Source organism: Oncorhynchus kisutch, linkage group LG28, assembly GCF_002021735.2.
Source record: "Oncorhynchus kisutch isolate 150728-3 linkage group LG28, Okis_V2, whole genome shotgun sequence".
NCBI classification, from domain to species: domain Eukaryota; kingdom Metazoa; phylum Chordata; class Actinopteri; order Salmoniformes; family Salmonidae; genus Oncorhynchus; species Oncorhynchus kisutch.
The window spans coordinates 45,659,787-45,680,774 of NC_034201.2; the positions used below are offsets into that span (position 1 = coordinate 45,659,787).

General features: G+C 46.2%; 1 protein-coding gene across 1 annotated transcript in view; it reads left to right on the forward strand.

Moving 5' to 3' along the window:
- Positions 1-20,988, forward strand: part of tspoap1 (TSPO associated protein 1) — a 193,411-nt gene that overhangs the window by 107,332 nt on the left and 65,091 nt on the right. The window contains exons 7-15 of the mRNA XM_031807691.1: positions 1,546-1,716; positions 3,003-3,086; positions 3,352-3,441; positions 4,725-4,847; positions 5,708-5,812; positions 6,556-6,606; positions 10,455-10,475; positions 15,418-15,592; positions 18,465-18,694. Of these exons, the coding sequence (XP_031663551.1) occupies positions 1,546-1,716; positions 3,003-3,086; positions 3,352-3,441; positions 4,725-4,847; positions 5,708-5,812; positions 6,556-6,606; positions 10,455-10,475; positions 15,418-15,592; positions 18,465-18,694 (1,050 nt within the window). The remainder of the gene's footprint in view (positions 1-1,545; positions 1,717-3,002; positions 3,087-3,351; positions 3,442-4,724; positions 4,848-5,707; positions 5,813-6,555; positions 6,607-10,454; positions 10,476-15,417; positions 15,593-18,464; positions 18,695-20,988) is intronic.

The window sequence follows — 20,988 nt, forward strand, 5'->3', positions numbered from 1 at the left end:
GTCAATTGGTTGGGGCTGGGAGTAAGGTTTATATTACAGTAGACATCAGTCAGGTTGATATTATAGTAAACATTAGTCAGGTTGATATTATAGTAGACAAGTTGATATTACAGTAGACATCAGTCAGGTTGATATTACATTAGACATCAGTCAGGTTGATATTACAGTAGACAAGTGGATATTCCAGTAGACATCAGTCAGGTTGATATTCCAGTAGACATCAGTCAGGTTGATATTACAGTAGACAAGTTGATATTACAGTAGACAAGTTGATATTACAGTAGACATCAGTCAGGTTGATATTACAGTAGACAAGTTGATATTACAGTAGACATCAGTCAGGTTGATATTACAGTAGACAAGTTGATATTACAGTAGACAAGTTGATATTACAGTAGACATCAGTCAGGTTGATATTACAGTAGACATCAGTCAGGTTGATATTACAGTAGACAAGTTGATATTACAGTAGACATCAGTCAGGTTGATATTACAGTAGACAAGTTGATATTACAGTAGACAAGTTGATATTACAGTAGACATCAGTCAGGTTGATATTACAGTAGACAAATTGATATTACAGTAGACATCAGTCAAGTTGATATTACAGTAGACATCAGTCAGGTTGATATTACAGTAGACAAGTTGATATTACAGTAGACAAGTTGATATTACAGTAGACATCAGTCAGGTTGATATTACAGTAGACAAGTTGATATTACAGTAGACAAGTTGATATTACAGTAGACATCAGTCAGGTTGATATTACAGTAGGTATCAGTCAGGTTGATATTACAGTAGACAAGTTGATATTACAGTAGACATCAGTCAGGTTGATATTACAGTAGACAAGTTGATATTACAGTAGACATCAGTCAGGTTGATATTACAGTAGACAAGTTGATATTACAGTAGATGTCAGTCAAGTTGATATTACAGTAGACACGTTGATATTACAGTAGACATCAGTCAGGTTGATATTACAGTAGACAAGTTGATATTACAGTAGACAAGTTGATATTACAGTAGACAAGTTGATATTACAGTAGACATCAGTCAGGTTGATATTACAGTAGACAAGTTGATATTACAGTAGACAAGTTGATATTACAGTAGACAAGTTGATATTACAGTAGACATCAGTCAGGTTGATATTACAGGACACTATGTTCTCTTAGTCACTTTGTTTGACGCAGCTCTTGTTAGGTGGGGAAAGATGCTCAGATCCAATTTGCGGAAGCTCTTTTTCAATCTATCCATTAGGTAAAGGAAAATAGTTTAGTCATGGAACCTAGATTTGAATGAAGGGCTTCGCACCTCTGTCTGACTGTGTAGGTTGTATTCGGCCTAGTGTTGCTGCTTTAGCCCTACCGAGCCCTACTCCTGAGTGCTGTGCTTCATTACCTTGTCTTATGTAATACTCCAGGTGTCAAGGTCTGCCCATGCCTTACCCCATTCTTTAGCTTCTTTAATCTATAGGCCTATCAGGTCAGCTTTAGTTATTAAGGCATGGTTGTGAACCTCCGTGGTTTGTGCCTCTGACAGGTTGCAGCAGAGACCCAATTCTTGGCGTTAAATGAGGCGCCTGCCAGGTGTGAGGAGACTCCCAGAGAGGAGGAGGGGCCACGAGTGATCCCAACTCCGCCGGGGCCCGCCCCCACCCCGAGCCACTCCCACCAGAAGGAGCACACAGAAGATCAAAGACTACAGTTGCTGGTAAGAACAGGCACATTAATATCACACACACACACATTATATCCGCACTCACCTCATACAGTATACAACCCTGTCACGGCTAGCTATACTGACACACACACCTCTTGTTGGAGACTTGGCTGAAATTGTATTGCTAATTGGACTAGTGCAGTCTTGTAAGCCTACTGCTGAATATCGAGTGCTGGCTAAACCAGTTATGATATAATGGTTGCTTGTGGTCTGAAGGATGGCTTTATCAATGCATGAAGATAAACCAAGTGTTAATGCTATGGACAGACAATGGTGAGAAAACAAATCAGGTCAAGGGTCAAGCTCTTTTTTTTATGATCAATATTGTCTTCCTGGGCCTGTGTCGTCTCTGTAGAGGACACGCCCACATCGCCCACCATTAAGCTGTTGCGGTCATACAGTCAATTAAACTGAGTCAACAGTCCTTCTGCTCTGTGTGGCGATGGACGCTGAAATAAGCAGATTTCTCTGTCTGCTGCTAGGAGACGGGGGCGTGGCCTAACTGACTATGCATGTAAACTGCATTTGGAATAAAATAAGAATGTTATTAAGCTTGGTAAAAACCTTGTAACCATGTCAGAGGTCAATGTGGAATTAAGGACTTACAATTTATGTTGGATCCGGAACAGATTGATCGTGATTCGTGCAGACACTTTTTTGGCAAATACAAAAATGATATGATAATATGCTTTGGCATCTGATAAACAGGACAGGACATGGTATCATAGACATGCATGGTACTCTAGTCAGATAGGCCTCTGATTGTCTTTTCTCACAGAACAGAGTACATGTGCATGATGATGTTACGGTCTGATGTCAAATAGGCTTTTCACATTTATGAATTTACGAAACAACACAAACAATAATAATAACAACAACACTAAAAGCTCCTACTTCAACCACAGCGTTCTGATTTCAGTGGGGCAGATATGGAGTTTGATAAGGATGTTTTGATGCGCCGGCCGAGTTACTGTGACGTGACATGATGTGGGGCAGATATGGAGTTTGATAAGGATGTTTCTGAGGTTTCGGCCTGGTCTCTGTAACGTGACATGCTATGGAGCAGGTGTATAGTTGGATAAGGATCATTCTGATGCTCAGGCCTGGTCTCTGTAACGTGACATGCTATGGAGCAGGTGTATAGTTGGATAAGGATCATTCTGATGCTCAGGCCTGGTCTCTGTAACGTGATGCGCTATGGAGCAGGTGTATAGTTGGATAAGGATCATTCTGATGCTCAGGCCTGGTCTCTGTAACGTGGTGGTGTCTTGTTTCAGGAATGTGAGCTGAGCAAGAAGAGAAAAGAATGTGAAAACTTGGAACATGAAGTTAGGAAGAGACAGAAGGGATGTCTGGATTTGGTAAGGGTCCCTCGTCCCATCAGCTGCCTGTTAACTACTGTACTCAAGGTGCTCCTCTCAGTGGGCCAGGTGCTGGGGAGAAATTCCTCTGCGATTGAATGAATGAAACCGTATCAGCCAGGTGAAGGTTCCATTCACTCTATTCCAGGCGTTACACTGAGCCCGGCCTCAGATTTATTAAAGTGGCAGCCCAGCCTCCACTGATTGCAACAGTATAGTTATCGCTGTACTACGGTGTAGTTACTAAAGCTTCTCCCTCTGACAGGAGAGCCAGCTTGAGGATGAGCGAGGCAAAAATGGGCATCTAGAGGAGGAGGCAGATCTCCTCAGGAGGAAGGCACAGCTGCTCGACCAGGTCAGTCTCTATTCAAATCTTTTATATTCTATGCCATTCTAGTCCATTTGATTCTATTCTTTCAGGCCCTCGTAGGCTTAGTGTAGTTTTTTATGACAGAATGGATGTACATTGTGGTTGAAATGGAACCCTCAACTGTCTTCTCTGTCATGACCCTTCAGTAGACTGGAAGGGCTTCTGTTCTATGTGTCTGTCCTTCCTCCTGGTCTTGAGGAATGACAGTACTCATGTCCAGTGTCTCTACCGCTCCCCTCTCTCTCTTCTCTCACTCGCTCTCTCTCACCCCATCCCCCTCTCTCTCTCCCCCCGCCCCCCACCCCATCCCTCTCTCTCCCCCCGCACCCACCCCATCCCTCTCTCTCTCCCCCTGCCCCCTGCCCCCCACCCTATCCCCCTCTCTCTCCCCACCCTTCTCTCTCCCCCCGCCCCCCACCCCATCCCTCTCTCTCCCCCTGCCCCCCACCCCCTCCCTTTCTCTCTCTCTCTCTCTCTCTCTCTCTCTCTCTCTCTCTCTCTCTCTCTCTCCCCCACCCCATCCCATCCCCTCTCCTCTCTCTCTCTCTCTCTCTCTCTCTCTCTCTCTCTCTCCCCCACCCCATCCCATCCCTCTCTCTCTCCCCCCACCACCCACCCCATCCCTCTCTCTCTCCCCACCCTTCTCTCCTCCCCCGCCCCCTCCCCTCTCTCTCTCTCTCTCTCTCTCATCTCTCTCTCTCTCTCTCTCTCTCTCTCTCTCTCTCTCCCCCCACTCCATCCATCCCTCTCTCTCTCCCCCTACCACCCACCCCATCCCTCTCTCTCCCCCTGCCCCCCACCCCCTCCCTCTCTCTCTCTCTCTCTCTCTCCCCCACCCCATCCCATCCCTCTCTCTCTCCCCCCACCACCCACCCCATCCCTCTCTCTCTCCCCACCCTTCTCTCTCTCCCCCCATCCCATCCCTCTCTCTCTCCCCCTACCACCCACCCCATCCCTCTCTCTCTCCCCACCCTCTCCTCTCTCCCCCGCCCCCCACCCCACCCCATCCCTCTCTCACCACCCTTCTCTCTCTCCCCCGCCCCCCACCCCATCCCTCTCTCACCACCCTTCTCTCTCTCCCCCCACCACCCACCCCATCCCTCTCTCTCTCTCTCCCCCGCCCCCATCCCATCCCTCTCTCTCTCCCCCCACCACCCACCCCATCCCTCTCTCCCCACCCTTCTCTCTCTCCCCCCACCACCCACCACATCCCTCTCTCACCACCCTTCTCTATCTCCCCCGCCCCCCACCCCATCCCTCTCTCTCAGACCTGGGTTGAGAATGAGGAGCTGAGAGAACACCTCTCTGAAGTGACCGCTCAACGTGATTCAGGTCTCAAGGAGAACCAGAGACTCCGTGTCAAACTGGAGAACCTGGAGCAGGTCCTAAAGGTACAGGCTGATCTCTGGTGTAGAGCAGGTCCTAAAGGTACAGGCTGATCTCTAGTGTAGAGCAGGTCCTAAAGGTACAGGCTGATCTCTAGTGTAGAGCAGGTCCTAAAGGTACAGGCTGATCTCTAGTGTAGAGCAGGTCGTAAAGGTACAGGCTGATCTCTAGTGTAGAGCAGGTCATTAAGGTACAGGCTGATCTCTAGTGTAGAGCAGGTCCTAAAGGTACAGGCTGATCTCTGGTGTAGAGCAGGTCCTAAAGGTACAGGCTGATCTCTAGTGTAGAGCAGGTCCTAAAGGTACAGGCTGATCTCTAGTGTAGAGCAGGTCCTAAAGGTACAGGCTGATCTCTAGTGTAGAGCAGGTCCTAAAGGTACAGGCTGATCTCTAGTGTAGAGCAGGTCCTAAAGGTACAGGCTGATCTCTAGTGTAGAGCAGGTCCTAAAGGTACAGGCTGATCTCTAGTGATATCCAATTGGTAGTTATACAGTCTTTTCCCATCGCTGCAACTCCCGTACGAACTCGGGAGAAGCGCAGGTCGAGGGCCATGCGTCCTCCAAAACACAACCCTGCCAAGCCACTCTTCTTCTTGACACACTGCTCGCTTAACCCGGAAGCCAGCCGCACCAATGTGTCAGAGGAAACACTGTACAACTGACGACCGCTGCGCCACTGGGGAGGCCTCACTTTTTAATTTAATTTATATCATATTTTTCTCTAACGATTGCCAAGTGAGTGCGCACATGGAGCGGCTATTCTGTGTTGAGTGTAAATGTGTCCGTGACCGAGTGTGTATACTATAGAGTAATTATGTAAGAGCTGTGTTTGTTACATTAAATTGATTTCTCCTTTGATGCTTGCAGCATATGCGAGAGGTCGCCGAGCGCAGGCAGCAGCTGGAACTGGAACATGAGCAGGCACTGGCTATCCTCAAGTTCAAACAGAATGAGATCAAACGACTACAGCGGGTGAGACGGCAACACATTGCCTCTGGTCCTCTGGAGCTCAGTTGGTAGAGCGTCTACTAAATGGCATACATTACTGTCCTCTCTCTCCCCTGCCTCCGACACAAGAACCACTGCCCAGCCAAATCCTGTCCTCTCTCTCTCCCCTGCCTCCTAAACAAGAACCACTGCCCAGCCAAATCCTGTCCTCTCTCTCTCCCCTGCCTCCTAAACAAGAACCACTGCCCAGCCAAATCCTGTCCTCTCTCCCCCCTGCCTTTGACACAAGACCCACTGCCCAGCCAAATCCTGTCCTCTCTCCCCCCTGCCTCTGACACAAGACCCACTGCCCGGCCAAATCCTGTCCTCTCTCTCCCCTGCCTCTGACACAAGAACCACTGCCCAGCCAAAGCCTGTCCTCTCTCCCCTGCCACCTACACAAGACCCACTGCCCAGCCAACAAAGCCTTTCTTAAATATAAGGCTATGCGCTCAGCTATACAACCAGAACATCCAAGGAACCCTGTTCCCAGAAATCACTAAGCAAGATCCAATCACCTCAAATTACATTTTTCGGCTTCACTTTTATTATGTGTATCAAAGACTTTGTCCAGTAGGGGGTAGCTGTTGGGTGCAAAGTTTGTTGGTTAGTTCTGGAGGGAACTATTATGAGGGATTAGATGTGAACTAAGCAACTGAAGAGTGCATTGAATTACACTTTGTGAGTAGAAATATTAAACAAATAGTGTTTATCTTTCCATTCAACAGGCAGAGTTTTTTGCCAAGAGGGAGCATGAGGGAGTGGTACAGATGCTGGAGGTAAGTCTGATCTGGTTGTTGTAGTTCTGTGGTGCTGAGGTCTGGTTGTTGTAGTTCTGTGGTGCTGAGGTCTGGTTGTTGTAGTCCTGTGGTGCTGAGGTCTGGTTGTTGTAGTCCTGTGGTGCTGAGGTCTGGTTGTTGTAGTCCTGGGGTGCTGAGGTCTGGTTGTGGTAGTCCTGTGGTGCTGAGGTCTGGTTGTTGTAATTCTGTGGTGCTGAGGTCTGGTTGTTGTAGTTCTGTGGTGCTGAGGTCTGGTTGTTGTAGTCCTGTGGTGCTGAGGTCTGGTTGTTGTAGTCCTGTGGTGCTGAGGTCTGGTTGTTGTAGTCCTGGGGTGCTGAGGTCTGGTTGTGGTAGTCCTGTGGTGCTGAGGTCTGGTTGTTGTAATTCTGTGGTGCTGAGGCCTGGTTGTAGTGATCACAATATCATTGCCAAATCTAGGAAAACCAAAGTTCCAAAGGCTGGGCCTAATATAGTGTATAAGAGTAGCTCTCTTGCGGGTAACGTGTCAATATTCAATATGTTGATACAACAGTAACTAAGATGGGGAGAAGTCTGTCTATAATAAAGCGCTGCTCTGCCTTAACAACAACACTACTATCAACAAGGCAGGTTCTACAGGCTCTAGTTCTGTCACACCTGGACTACTGTTCAGTCGTGTGGTCAGGTGCCACAAAGAGGGACCTCTGAAAATTACAATTGGCTCCGAGCAGGGCCGCATGTGGCTCAAAGTGGAGGAGAGATTGACCTCATCACTACTTGCTTTTTTAAGAAGTGTTGACATGTTGAATGCACCAAGCTGTCTGTTTAAACTACTACAGTAGCACACAGCTCAGACACCCATCCATACCCCACAAGACTTGCCACCAGAGGTCTGTTTAAACTACTAACACACAGCTCAGACACCCATTCATACCCCACAAGACATGCCACCAGAGGTCTGTTTAAACTACTAACACACAGCTCAGACACCCATCCATACCCCACAAGACATGCCACCAGAGGTCTGTTTAAACTACTAACACACAGCTCAGACACCCATCCATACCCCACAAGACATGCCACCAGAGGTCTGTTTAAACTACTAACACACAGCTCAGACACCCATTCATACCCCACAAGACATGCCACCAGAGGTCTGTTTAAACTACTGGCACACAGCTCAGACACCCATCCATACCCCACAAGACATGCCACCAGAGGTCTCTTCACAATCCCCAAGTCCAGAACAGACTATGGGAGGCACACAGTACTACATAGAGCCATGACTACATGGAACCCTACTCCACATCAGGTAACACTTTCTTGATGCAAGAAGTAGAATCAGATTTAAAAACAGATACAAATACACCTTATGGCACAGTGGGGGACTGTGAAGAGATACAAACACAGGAACAGACATGCATACACACTCACTCTATACACACACATACATTGTTGTATGGTGGTATTATACATTTTCTATTGTAGATATGTAGTGGTGTATTGTTATATGATGCAAAAAAAGTATTGGTTGCTGTAAGTGCCTTAAAATGTTTGGACCCCAGGAAGAGTAGCTGCTGCCTTGGCAGGAACTAATGGGGATCCATAATAAACCCCAGGAAGAGTAGCTACTGTCTTGGCAGGAACTAATAGGGATCCATAATAAACCCCAGGAAGAGTAGCTGCTGCCTTGGCAGGAACTAACGGGGGTCCATAATAAACCCCAGGAAGAGTAGCTGCTGCCTTGGCAGGAACTAACGGGGATCCATAATAAACCCCCAGGAAGAGTAGCTGCTGCCTTGGCAGGAACTAATGGGGATCCATAATAAACCCCAGGAAGTGTAGCTGCTGCCTTGGCAGGAACTAATGGGGATCCATAATAAACCCAAAGAAGAGTAGCTGCTGCCTTGGCAGGAACTAATGGGGATCCATAATAAACCCCAGGAAGAGTAGCTGCTGCCTTGGCAGGAACTAATGGGGATCCATAATAAACCCCAGGAAGAGTAGCTGCTGCCTTGGCAGGAACTAATGGGGATCCATAATAAACCCCAGGAAGAGTAGCTGCTGCCTTGGCAGGAACTAACGGGGATCCATAATAAATACAAATACAAAATAATATATAGTATACAGCCATAATGTTGGCTAACGAGATTGAGGTGAAGTAGCTCTCTCGCAAGTAATGTGTCAATATTTGTCCAAGCCACAATAGCTAGTAGAAGTCACTCTTTCTGTCTCTCCCCAGAGAAGTCAGGGGTGAAGTGTGGTAGTTTAGAGTCTGTCAGTGTGGATCTAGGAAGGCACACAGTCACATGAGAAGTAACGCTCTGATTAGATGGAGCTACATCATTGACTTTTCATCCAGATGTCTCATCACCCCAACACACACACAAACACACTATCATCACCCCAACACACACACTCTCTCATCACCCCAACACACACACACTCTCATCACCCCAACCGATGCTAAACAAAACAGAGTATAAATATTTTATATCGCTCGCTCTCTCTCTCTCTCTGTCTCTCTTTCTCTGTCTTTCTCTCTCTGTCTCTCTTCTCTGTCTTTCTCTCTCTCTTTCTCTGTCTCTCTCTTTCTCTGTCTTTCTCTGTCTTTCTCTCTCTCTCTTTCTCTGTCTCTCTGTCTCTCTCTCTCTCTCTCTCTCTCTCTGTCTCTCTCTCTCTGTCTCTCTCTCTCTCTCTGTCTCTCTTTCTCTCTTTCTCTGTCTCTCTGTCTCTCTCTGTCTCTCTCTGTCTCTCGTCTCTCTCTCTCTCTCTCTCTCTCTCGCTCTCTCTCTCTCTCGCTTTCTCTCTCTCTCTCTCTCTCTCTCTCTCTCTCTCTCCACCTCCCCCCTTCTCTCTCCTCAGTCAGTAGACAAAAGACGTCCCTTAGTGGCTGATGCAGTGTGAATACCTTATCAGTCCTTGATGTAGTTTACACCCCTGTCAGCATAGAGACGTTATTATATCACCAACCTGCCCTCGTGTTGTTCTAGCTAGGACTTACATGACGGCTGGATAATATGACAGTTGGCAGTTTTAACAGATGACTGTTATGCTAGCTACCTTCCTTGTCAAGTTTATTTATGCTTATATGCTGAGACTGGGAAGTGTTTAGTGTACTTTTGAACATATAATGAACCCACATGGCCCATGACAACTATATTTAATTCATATTAAGACTTACAATATTATTGTTTGTCAGGATCACTGGCTCAGTTTAAATCCTCATCCTGCTGATTGGCTCCCAAAGACATAACGATAAAAGAACATTCAACAGCCTGATTATCTTAATGAATGGCTTATTTAGTGTGTGTGTGTGTGTGTGTGTGTGTGTGTGTGTGTGTGTGTGTGTGTGTGTGTGTGTGTGTGTGTAAATATTATATTCTAGGACTTGATTCAGCGTCTATTGCAGAGGGTGTTGGTACAGTACCGTTACTCTCCTGATTGGTTGGAATTGCTCATTAACTATTCCTACTGTCTCTCTCGATCCTTCTCGCTTCCTCTTTCTCTCAAAATGAAAAAACAACGCTTGTAAAAGCCCGCTCTCTCTCTCTTTTCAGAGGAGAGAAGTTTGGTACGGAGGACAGAGAGAGTCAATGCTTGAGAGATCATAGAAACAGACAGGATAGACGTTTGGTACGGAGGACAGAGAGAGACAATGCTTGAGAGATCATAGAAACAGACAGGATAGATACTGTATCTATCTCTAGCATTTACAGACTCTGAGAACCTGGACACTCTGATTGCAGTGTGATTTTTAGCCAATTAACCATGTGTTCTTTCCTCAACTCACCGTTACACAAGCATGAGTTTGTTTTTAAAGTTCTTTTTCTGTTGTGCTTTGTGTTCTTTCTTTTCCTGCTATCCAGACTACATTGGACTCCATGCAGGTACCAGCAACAACCTCACACAACCTCAACTACCCCGTTCCCAAACCTCGAACACCCAGATCCCAACCTCAACTACCCCGTTCACAACCTCAACTACCCCTTTCCCTCCCAACCTCAACCACCCCGTTCCCTCCCAACCTCAACCACCCCGTTCCCAACCTCAACCACCCAGATCCCAATCTCAACCACCCCGTTCCCTCCCAACCTCAACCACCCCGTTCCCAACCTCAACCACCCCGTTCCCAACCTCAACCACCCAGATCCCAATCTCAACCACCCCGTTCCCTCCCAACCTCAACCATCCCGTTCCCAACCTCAACCATCCCGTTCCCAAACCTCGACCACCCAGATCCCAACCTAGACCACCATGATCCCAACCTAAACCACCCAGATCCCAACCTAAACCACCCAGATCCCAACCTCAACCACCCCGTTCCTAACCTCAACCACCCCGTTCCCAACCTCAACCTCAACCACCCCGTTCCCAACCTCAACCACCCATATCCCAACCTCAACCACCCGTTCACAACCTCAACCATCCCGTTCCCTCCCAACCTCAACCACCCCATTCACAACCTCAACCATCCCGTTCCCGTTCCCAACCTCAACCACCCAGTTCCCTCCCAACCTCAACCATCCCGTCCCCAACCTCAACCACCCCGTTCCCAACCTCAACCACCCCGTTCCCTCCCAACCTCAACCACCCTGTTCCCTCCCAACCTCAACCACCCTGTTCACAACCTCAACCATCCCGTTCCCTCCCAACCCCAACCATCCCGTTCCCTCCCAACCTCAACCACCCCGTTCCCTCCCAACCTCAAATACCCCGTTCCCTCCCAACCTCAACCACCCCGTTCCCAACCTCAACCATCCCGTTCCCTCCCAACCTCAATCACCCCGTTCCCTCCCAACCTCAACCACCCCGTTCCCAACCTCAACCACCCCGTTCCCAACCTCAACCACCCCGTTCCCAACCTCAACCATCCCGTTCCCTCCCAACCTCAACCATCCCCTTCCCAACCTCAACCATCCCCTTCCCAACCTCAACCACCCCGTTCCCTCCCAACCTCAACCACCCCGTTCCCTCCCAACCTCAACCACCCCGTTCCCTCCCAACCTCAACCACCCTGTTCCCAACCTCAACCATCCCGTTCCCTCCCAACCTCAACCACCCCGTTCCCTCCCAACCTCAACCACCCCGTTCCCTACCAACCTCAACCACCCCCTTCCCAACCTCAACCATCCCCTTCCCAACCTCAACCACCCAGATTCCAACCTCATGGTATGGGTTTGTAGAGGTTGGGAGGTTCCCTCCCAACCTCATTCATCCCGTTCCCACCCAACCTCAACCACCCCAATCCCAACCTCTACAAACCCATAGACACAGGTGTCCGTGCAGCAAGTTAGCGGCTCATTAGTTTTAGAATGAAGGACAAATGTAAACGTCAGCGCCGGTGGTAGCCTGATGGTAGTTGTTTCTAGGGAGGTATTTATGGAAAGGCAAAGATGACCTCTAATGTTCTCTAGCTACAGTGGAGGTGGTCTAAAATGTTGTAGCAGGCTTTGACTACAGCATGAGCATGCTGATTTGTGCTCTCTGTAAGGCGACTGGCTCCAGCCAGGTTTAGTGTGTGTGTAAGTGTATTGTACTATGTGCCTTTTCCTACACAGCTGTGTGTTTCAATCAGTTACATACAGGCCTAGTGTTAATTGTGTCCATTTTAAATAATCCCTTTGTGTGGACACAGAGAGTCCCTCTGATTCTGGCTGGTGTGTGAGTTTGTGTTTGTGTGTGTGTGTGCGTGTATGCATGTCTGCGCGAGCAGTGTGTGTGTTTGTGTGTGTATGCATGTCTGCGCGAGCAATGTGTGTGTGAAACATCCCGGGGCCGAGTGACTCTGCTGCTAGATTAGAGTGTATCTATGGCACGGACTCCAGTACCCCGCTGGGCTGAGTGCACGGAACCTTGGTCATAGGAGAATTGGCTTGGGTCTTAAGCTCAGGGTGTTAAGATAGAGTTAGCCTGCTTTCTTAGGCAGTCGAGCTTTGACCCTAATATAGTGGGGCTTCTGTCTTCTCTCTCTCTCTCTCTCTCTCTCTCTCTCTCTCTCTCTCTCTCTCTCTCTCTCTTTCCTCGCTATATCTATTGTCTTTCTCTCATCTCAAAGTAGTTTAACCCAGTCTCTCTATTGGGACCTTGATCTATTTTACAGTGAGCAGCACAGTGACTCAAATCTCGTAAGAGAATGGGAAATTCTATTCACATTCTGTGTAGTCAGTTGGATCTACTTGCTGTCTGTCCCCATTTGACTTGGTTCATGCTAGCAGTCATTTGGTACACGCTTTGCTTGGTGTTGTAGGTGAGAGGTTTGACAGGAAGCTGTGTTCAGACGTGTGTGTGTGTGTGTGTGTCATTGCGCTCGCTTGTGTCTGTGTTTCATGTAGCAGAACCCTGTCACATCAGTACCAGGAAACTCCCACCACAACAAGAAGCGAAACCAGCCACTTATAGAAACTTACTGGGGGCTGACGCTAAACCCCGTAGAGAGTTCTGCACACCCTGTAGAGAGTTCTATAAACACGGTAGAGCATTCTGTGCACCCTGTAGAGCATTCTATAAACCCTGTAGAGCATTCTATACACCCTGTAGAGCATTCTGTCCACCCTGTAGAGCATTCTATAAACCCTGTAGAGCATTCTATAAACCCTGTAGAGCATTCTATAAACCCTGTAGAGCATTCTATAAACCTTGTAGAGCATTCTATAAACCCTGTAGAGCATTCTATAAACCCTGTAGAGCATTCTATAAACCCTGTAGAGCGTTCTATAAACCCTGTAGAGCGTTCTATAAACCCTGTAGAGCGTTCTATAAACCCTGTAGAGCGTTCTATAAACCCTGTAGAGCGTTCTATAAACCCTGTAGAGCGTTCTATAAACCCTGTAGAGCGTTCTATAAACCCTGTAGAGCGTTCTATAAACCCTGTAGAGCGTTCTGTACACCCTGTAGAGCGTTCTATAAACCCTGTAGAGCGTTCTATAAACCCTGTAGAGCGTTCTATAAACCCTGTAGAGCGTTCTGTAAACCCTGTAGAGCGTTCATTCTGTAAACCCTGTAGAGCATTCATTCTGTAAACCCTGTAGAGCATTCATTCTATAAACCCTGTAGAGCGTTCTGTAAACCCTGTAGAGCATTCATTCTGTAAACCCTGTAGAGCATTCATTCTATAAACCCTGTAGAGCATTCATTCTATAAACCCTGTAGAGCATTCATTCTATAAACCCTGTAGAGCATTCATTCTGTAAACCCTGTAGAGCATTCATTCTGTAGTGTTCTGACTCAGCTGTGGCTATGTAATGGCTTTTCTACAGTGACTGTGAGCGCTGCATGACCATGTGTTGGAGGACATGCAATGCAACTTTCTGCAAACTACAATAGCTACACTTTAGATTCTGTTTGTCACCTTACCCATAAAACCAACACCTCCTACCTAGGCCTTGAAACCTGTTACTCACCCTCCACCCTCCTTTTCCTACCTTTTTTGTCTTTGAATTTTTAAAAAAAATATTGTAATTGTAAGTGAGTGTTTGCATGTTATAATCAGGGGGTTGGAACTGTTTCCAGAAAATAACAGCTATTTTCAAGAAGCAGAATCAGATCTGGAACAAAGTGTTCTATACTGTTCCAAAACAGAACCGTTATTTTAAAAGCATGGAAACCGGTTAATATTTTTTTTTTACGTTCAAGCATTTTCTTTCAGTCCACAAAAAAAATCAACAAAGCACCTATGCAAAGCCCTCCCTCTGCCAATCAGAAACTTCCTCCAGTGTCTGCCTGCCAGCTGAACAGCTTTGCCAGTGTGTGTGGGTGTAGGCTGTCTGCCCCTCCCCCTTCGAAGCGTAGCTGTAGCCCCTCCCCCTCCGAAGTCTAGCTGTAGCCCCTCCCTCCTCTGAAGCGTAGCTGTAGCCCCTCCCTCCTCTGAAGCGTAGCTGTAGCCCCTCCCTCCTCTGAAGCGTAACTGTAGCCCCTCCCTCCTCTGAAGCGTAGCTGTAGCCCCTCCCCCCTCCGAAGCGTAGCTGTAGCCCCTCCCTACTCTGAAGCGTAGCTGTAGCCCCTCCCTCCTCTGAAGCGTAGCTGTAGCCCCTCCCTCCTCTGAAGCGTAGCTGTAGCCCCTCCCTCCTCTGAAGCGTAGCTGTAGCCTACTGAAGTTACAAGCGTGATTCAATAGATAGGGAGAGAGATGTTTTATCAGGGAAGAATGGTTAAACTTTCTTTCTAATGCTAGTTAGGGCACATTGGATGTATTAACTACTAAAAGGTAAGGCACTTTTTAATTCTAGTGCCACTCTGTTAGCTAGCTAGCTCCTCTGGTCCAACTTTAAGCCGACTCTGAAGTTCAAAGACGTTAAAAGTTTGTCCGTGAAAGCCACTCCTCAGTAGGTACAATTCTCTGGGCCTAATACAGATCATTCTTTGTCATCACGAGGCTCAGCACTCCAAACCAAGCCTCCACCCTCTCTCCCCACCTCCCAACCATTGATTAAAAAAAGTTGGTGTGGCTTATTCCGAAATGTCTATCTGCAGCCTTTGGGGGAGTATGTAACTTTCTTTAGTTTGTGTGGTTGTGCGAGTCAGTGTGTGCGAGCGCATGTGAGCATCTCCCTTGATATCCTGTGAAATGTGCGGTGGAGAATTGAAGCATTCGTTTTGAAAACTCAGGTGTCCTGCTTTGATGCAACATTACAGTTGCATCTGGCGCTCGACACTCGTCTTTCCTCACTGAGCTATAGCTTGCTGCTCTAACGCACTGCATGATTGTTGAGATCATTTAATGTAAGTTAATGTAAAAAATAAAATAAAAATGATTTCAGAGGTTTAGAAATGAAATGGAAAGGAACGATATAAACCTATACTTATATATTTTTTTGTCTGTGTGCTCTTCAGTCTAAGGTGCGGGAGTTGGAGGATAAGTGTCACAGCCAGAGTGAACAGTTCAGCCTGCTCAGCCATGAGCTGGAGACCTTCAGACTACAGGCTGGCAAACTGGACCTGTCTGGCTCCACCATCCTCACTAACCCCCCTCTCTGCCATCTGACCAATGGGGTGGGCCTCACCGGAGGTAACCATAGCGACCATTATTACCGTCATCACACTATTGCACACCATTGGGCAACTGTTATTCCCATGATATCACCACAACTATGACAACCATATCATATTACTGTAATGAGACTAATACGTTCCTCATACTCACTATTATTCCCCTCATGATATACACTTCCCATCCCAATAAATGTATATTTTCATATGGCCTTCGTATGCCCCCTCGGCCTCCTTTCAAATACTACTACCGAATCTCCCTCAGACACAGTTGACCCATGTGGTCTATAGTTTATACCAAGATGCATTTTACACTGAAGATGGCTAAACTACAGTGTTTGTTCCATCTGTGAAACTCCATGTAGATAGTAGGAATGTATTACATTGGCCGTGATTGAGTTTGAAAGGGATTCCACATGATAAATTCACTTTGACCCGTATGAGAACATGATATTTGGTAAACCTGGCCACAGCTGGCCTTAAAGTATCCCTTAAAGGCCCTACTGTATCCATATATCCATCCATATATCCATACATCCATATATCCATACATCCATATATCCATACACCCATAAAACCATCCATCCATTTATCCATCCATATATCCATCCAGCCATATATCCATCCATCCATATATCCATCCATATATCCATCCATATATCCATACATCCATATATCCATACACCCATAAAACCATACATCCATTTATCCATCCATACATCCATATATCCATCCATATATCCATACATCCATATATCCATCCATATATCCATCCATATATCCATACATCCATATATCCATACACCCATAAAACCATACATCCATTTATCCATCCATACATCCATATATCCATCCATATATCCATACATCCATATATCCATCCATATGTCCATACATCCATATATCCATCCATATATCCATACATCCATAAAACCATACATCCATTTATCCATCCATACATCCATATATCCATCCATATATCCATCCATATATCCATCCATCCATATATCCATCCATCCATATGTCCATACATCCATATGTCCATCCATATATCCATACATATATCCATACACCCATAAAACCATACATCCATTTATCCATCCATACATCCATATATCCATCCATATATCCATCCATATATCCATACACCCATAAAACCATACATCCATTTATCCATCCATACATCCATATATACATCCATATATCCATACATCTATATATCCATACATCTATATATCCATCCATACATCCATCCATATATCCATATATCCATCCATCCATATGTCCATACATCCATATGTCCATCCATACATATATCCATCCATACATATATCCATCCATATATCCATCCAACCATATATCCATACATCCATATGTCCATACATCCATATATCCATACATCCATATATCCATCCATACATCCATCCATATATCCATATATCCATCCATATATCCATACATCCATATGTCCATACATCCATATGTCCATACATCCATATGTCCATACATCCATATGTCCATCCATACATATATCCATCCATATATCCATCCATATATCCATCCAACCATATATCCATACATCCATATGTCCATACATCCATATATCCATCCAACCATATATCCATACATCCATATGTCCATACATCCATATATCCATGCATCCATCCATCCATCCATCCAACCATATATCCATACATCCATATGTCCATACATCCATATATCCATCCATCCATATATCCATCCATCCATATGTCCATCCATCCATATATCCATCCATCCATATATCCATCCATCCATATATCCATCCATCCATATGTCCATCCATCCATATGTCCATCCATCCATATGTCCATCCATCCATATATCCATACATACATCCATATATCCATCCGTCCATATATCCATCCGTCCATATCCATCCATCCATATATCCATCCGTCCATATATCCATCCGTCCATATATCCATCCATCCATATATCCATCCATATCCATCCATCCATATATCCATCCGTCCATATATCCATCCGTCCATATATCCATCCATCCATATATCCATCCATCCATATATCCATCCATCCATATATCCATCCATATGTCCATACATCCATATATCCATCCGTCCATATATCCATCCGTCCATATATCCATCCATCCATATATCCATCCATATCCATCCATCCATATATCCATCCATCCATATATCCATCCGTCCATATATCCATCCATCCATATATCCATCCATCCATATATCCATCCATCCATATATCCATCCGTCCATCTACATATCCATCCATATATCCATCCATATATCCATCCATCCATATATCCATCCATCCATATATCCATCCGTCCAGCTACATATCCATCCATATACAGTGGGGGAGAACAAGTATTTGATACACTGCCGATTTTGCAGGTTTTCCTACTTGCATGTAGAGTTCTGTCATTTTTTATCATAGGTACACTTCAACTGTGAGAGACAGAACCTAAAACAAAAATCCAGTGAGAAAAAATAATATGTTTTATGTAATTAAGCACAGAGAAAGATGGAGACAGGAGGGTTTTACTCCACTGTTTAATCAGCCTGGGATGACGTAGGCCTGCCTGCTTCCACTACCTTCACATCTTACTGGTCGCCTAGCAGCCTGCACACCGACCACCTAGCTAAGAGAGTTGGGGTTATATGTGTGTGGCCTGGGGTGACCAGCTGTCTAGGACACTGCCTCCAGAACACGTGCTGCTGCTCGCATGGGGTTCCGATCCGACCCACCGCTCTTCTATTACGCTCTATCATCCTATCTTTCCTCTCACTCTCTCACTGTCCTACCTAATAAACATGAAAAACCAGAAGTGGTATATGTTTTCTCATGAATTGTCTTCTTCCTCCTAGATGTGGCAGCAACTCTACAGATGGGGGCCACCCCTCACGCTGCGGGTCTCACACGCTCCCCCACCGTAAAGCACCGTGAGCTGCCCACCATCAGCCTGACCAAGTCCTCCAGCACCCCCAAGTCTGCCTCTGATACCACCCACCTCTCCCCCAAGTCAGCCGAGTCCCACCACAGCCCCCACCACAGCCCACACCACAGCCCACGCAGGACCAGTCCCACGCCACACGAGGTGAGAGCTCCAGCCCTGTTTCATATCATTCAATCACTACTCACTAAGGAGAATCACCACTTACTAGGTAGAATCACTGCTCACTAGGGAGAATCACTGCTCACTAGGGAGAATCACTACTCACTAGAGAGATTCACTACTCACTAGGGAGAATCACTACTCACTAGGGAGAATCACTACTCACTAGGGAGAATCACTACTCACTAGAGAGAATCACAAAAGAGAAGCATTACTCACTAGAGAGAATCACAAGAGAGAAGCATTACTCACTGGGGAGAATCACTACTCACTAGGGAGAATCACTACACACTAGGGAGAATCAATGCTCACCAGGGAGATTCACTACTCACCAGGGAGAATCACTACTCACCAGGGAGAATCATTACTCACAAGGGTGAATCACTAGAGAGAATCACAACTCACTAGGGAGAATCAATGCTCACCAGGGAGAATCACTACTCACCAGGGAGAATCACTACCCACCAGGGAGAATCACTACTCACCAGGGAGAATCACTACTCACCAGGGAGATTCACTACTCACCAGGGAGAATCATTACTCACAAGGGAGAATCACTAGAGAGAATCACGACTCACTGGGAAGAATCCTTACTCACTAGGGAGAATCACTGCTCACAAGGGAGAATCACTGCTCACAAGGGAGAATCACTGCTCACTAGGGAGAATCACTGCTCACTAGGGAGAATCACTGCTCACTAGGGAGAATCACTGCTCACTAGGGAGAATCATTACTCACTAGGGAGAATCACTGCTCACTAGGGAGAATCACTACTCACTAGGGAGAATCACTGCTAACTAGGGAGAATCACTGCTCACTAGGGAGAATCACTACTCACTAGGGAGAATCACTACTCACTAGGGAGAATCACTACTCACTAGGGAGAATCACTGCTAACTAGGGAGAATCACTACTCACTAGGGAGAATCACTGCTCACTAGGGAGAATCACTGCTCACTAGGGAGAATCACTGCTCACTAGGGAGAATCACTGCTCACTAGGGAAAATCACTACTCACTAGGGAGAATCACTACTCACTAGAGAGAATTACAAGAGAGAAGCATTACTCACTAGAGAGAATCACAAGAGAGAAGCATTACTCACTAGGGAGAATCACTACTCACTAGGGAGAATCACTACTCACTAGGGAGAATCAATGCTCACTAGGGAGAATCAATGCTCACTAGGGAGAATCAATGCTCACTAGGGAGAATCACTGCTCACAAGAGAGAAGCATTACTCACCAGGGAGAATCACTACTCACCAGGGAGAATCACTACTCACCAGGGAGAATCACTACTCACCAGGGAGAATCACTAGAGAGAATCACTACTCACTAGGGAGAATCACTAGAGAGAATCCCTACTCACTGGGAAGAATCATTACTCACTAGGGAGATTCACTACTCACTAGGGAGAATCACTACGGAGAATCATTACTCACTGGGGAGAATCTCTAGAGAGAATCACTACTCATTAGGAAGAATCACTACTCACTAGAGAATCACTTCTCACTCGGGGGAATCACTACTCACTCGGGAGAATCACTACTCACTCGGGAGAATCACTACTCACTCGGGAGAATCACTACTCACTAGGGAGAATCACGACTTCACTGGGGAGAATCACTAGAGAGAATCACGACTCAATAGGGAGAATCACTAGAGAGAATCACTACTCACTGGGAAGAATCCTTACTCACTAGGGAGAATCACTGCTCACAAGGGAGAATCACTGCTCACTAGGGAGAATCACTGCTCACTAGGGAGAATCACTGCTGACTAGGCAGAATCACTAGAGTGAATCACTAGTCACTAGGGAGAATCACTAGAGAGAATCACGACTCAATAGGGAGAATCACTAGAGAGAATCATTACTCACAGGGGAGAATCACTACTCACTAGGTTTAATCACTACTCACTAGGGAGAATCACTACTCACTAGGGAGAATCACTGCTCACTAGAGAAAATCACTGCTCACTAGCTAGAATCACTGCTCACTAGCGAGAATCACTAGAGTGAATCACTACTCACTAGGGAGAATCACTAGAGTGAATCACTACTCACTAGGGAGAATCACTAGAGAGAGTCACTACTCACTAAGGAGGATCACTACTCACTGGGGAGAATCACTGCTCACTAGGGAGAATCACTACTCATTAGGGAGAATCACTAGAGAGAGTCACTACTCACTAAGGAGGATCACTACTCACTGGGGAGAATCACTACTCACTGGGGAGAATCACTGCTCACTGGGGAGAATCACTGCTCACTGGG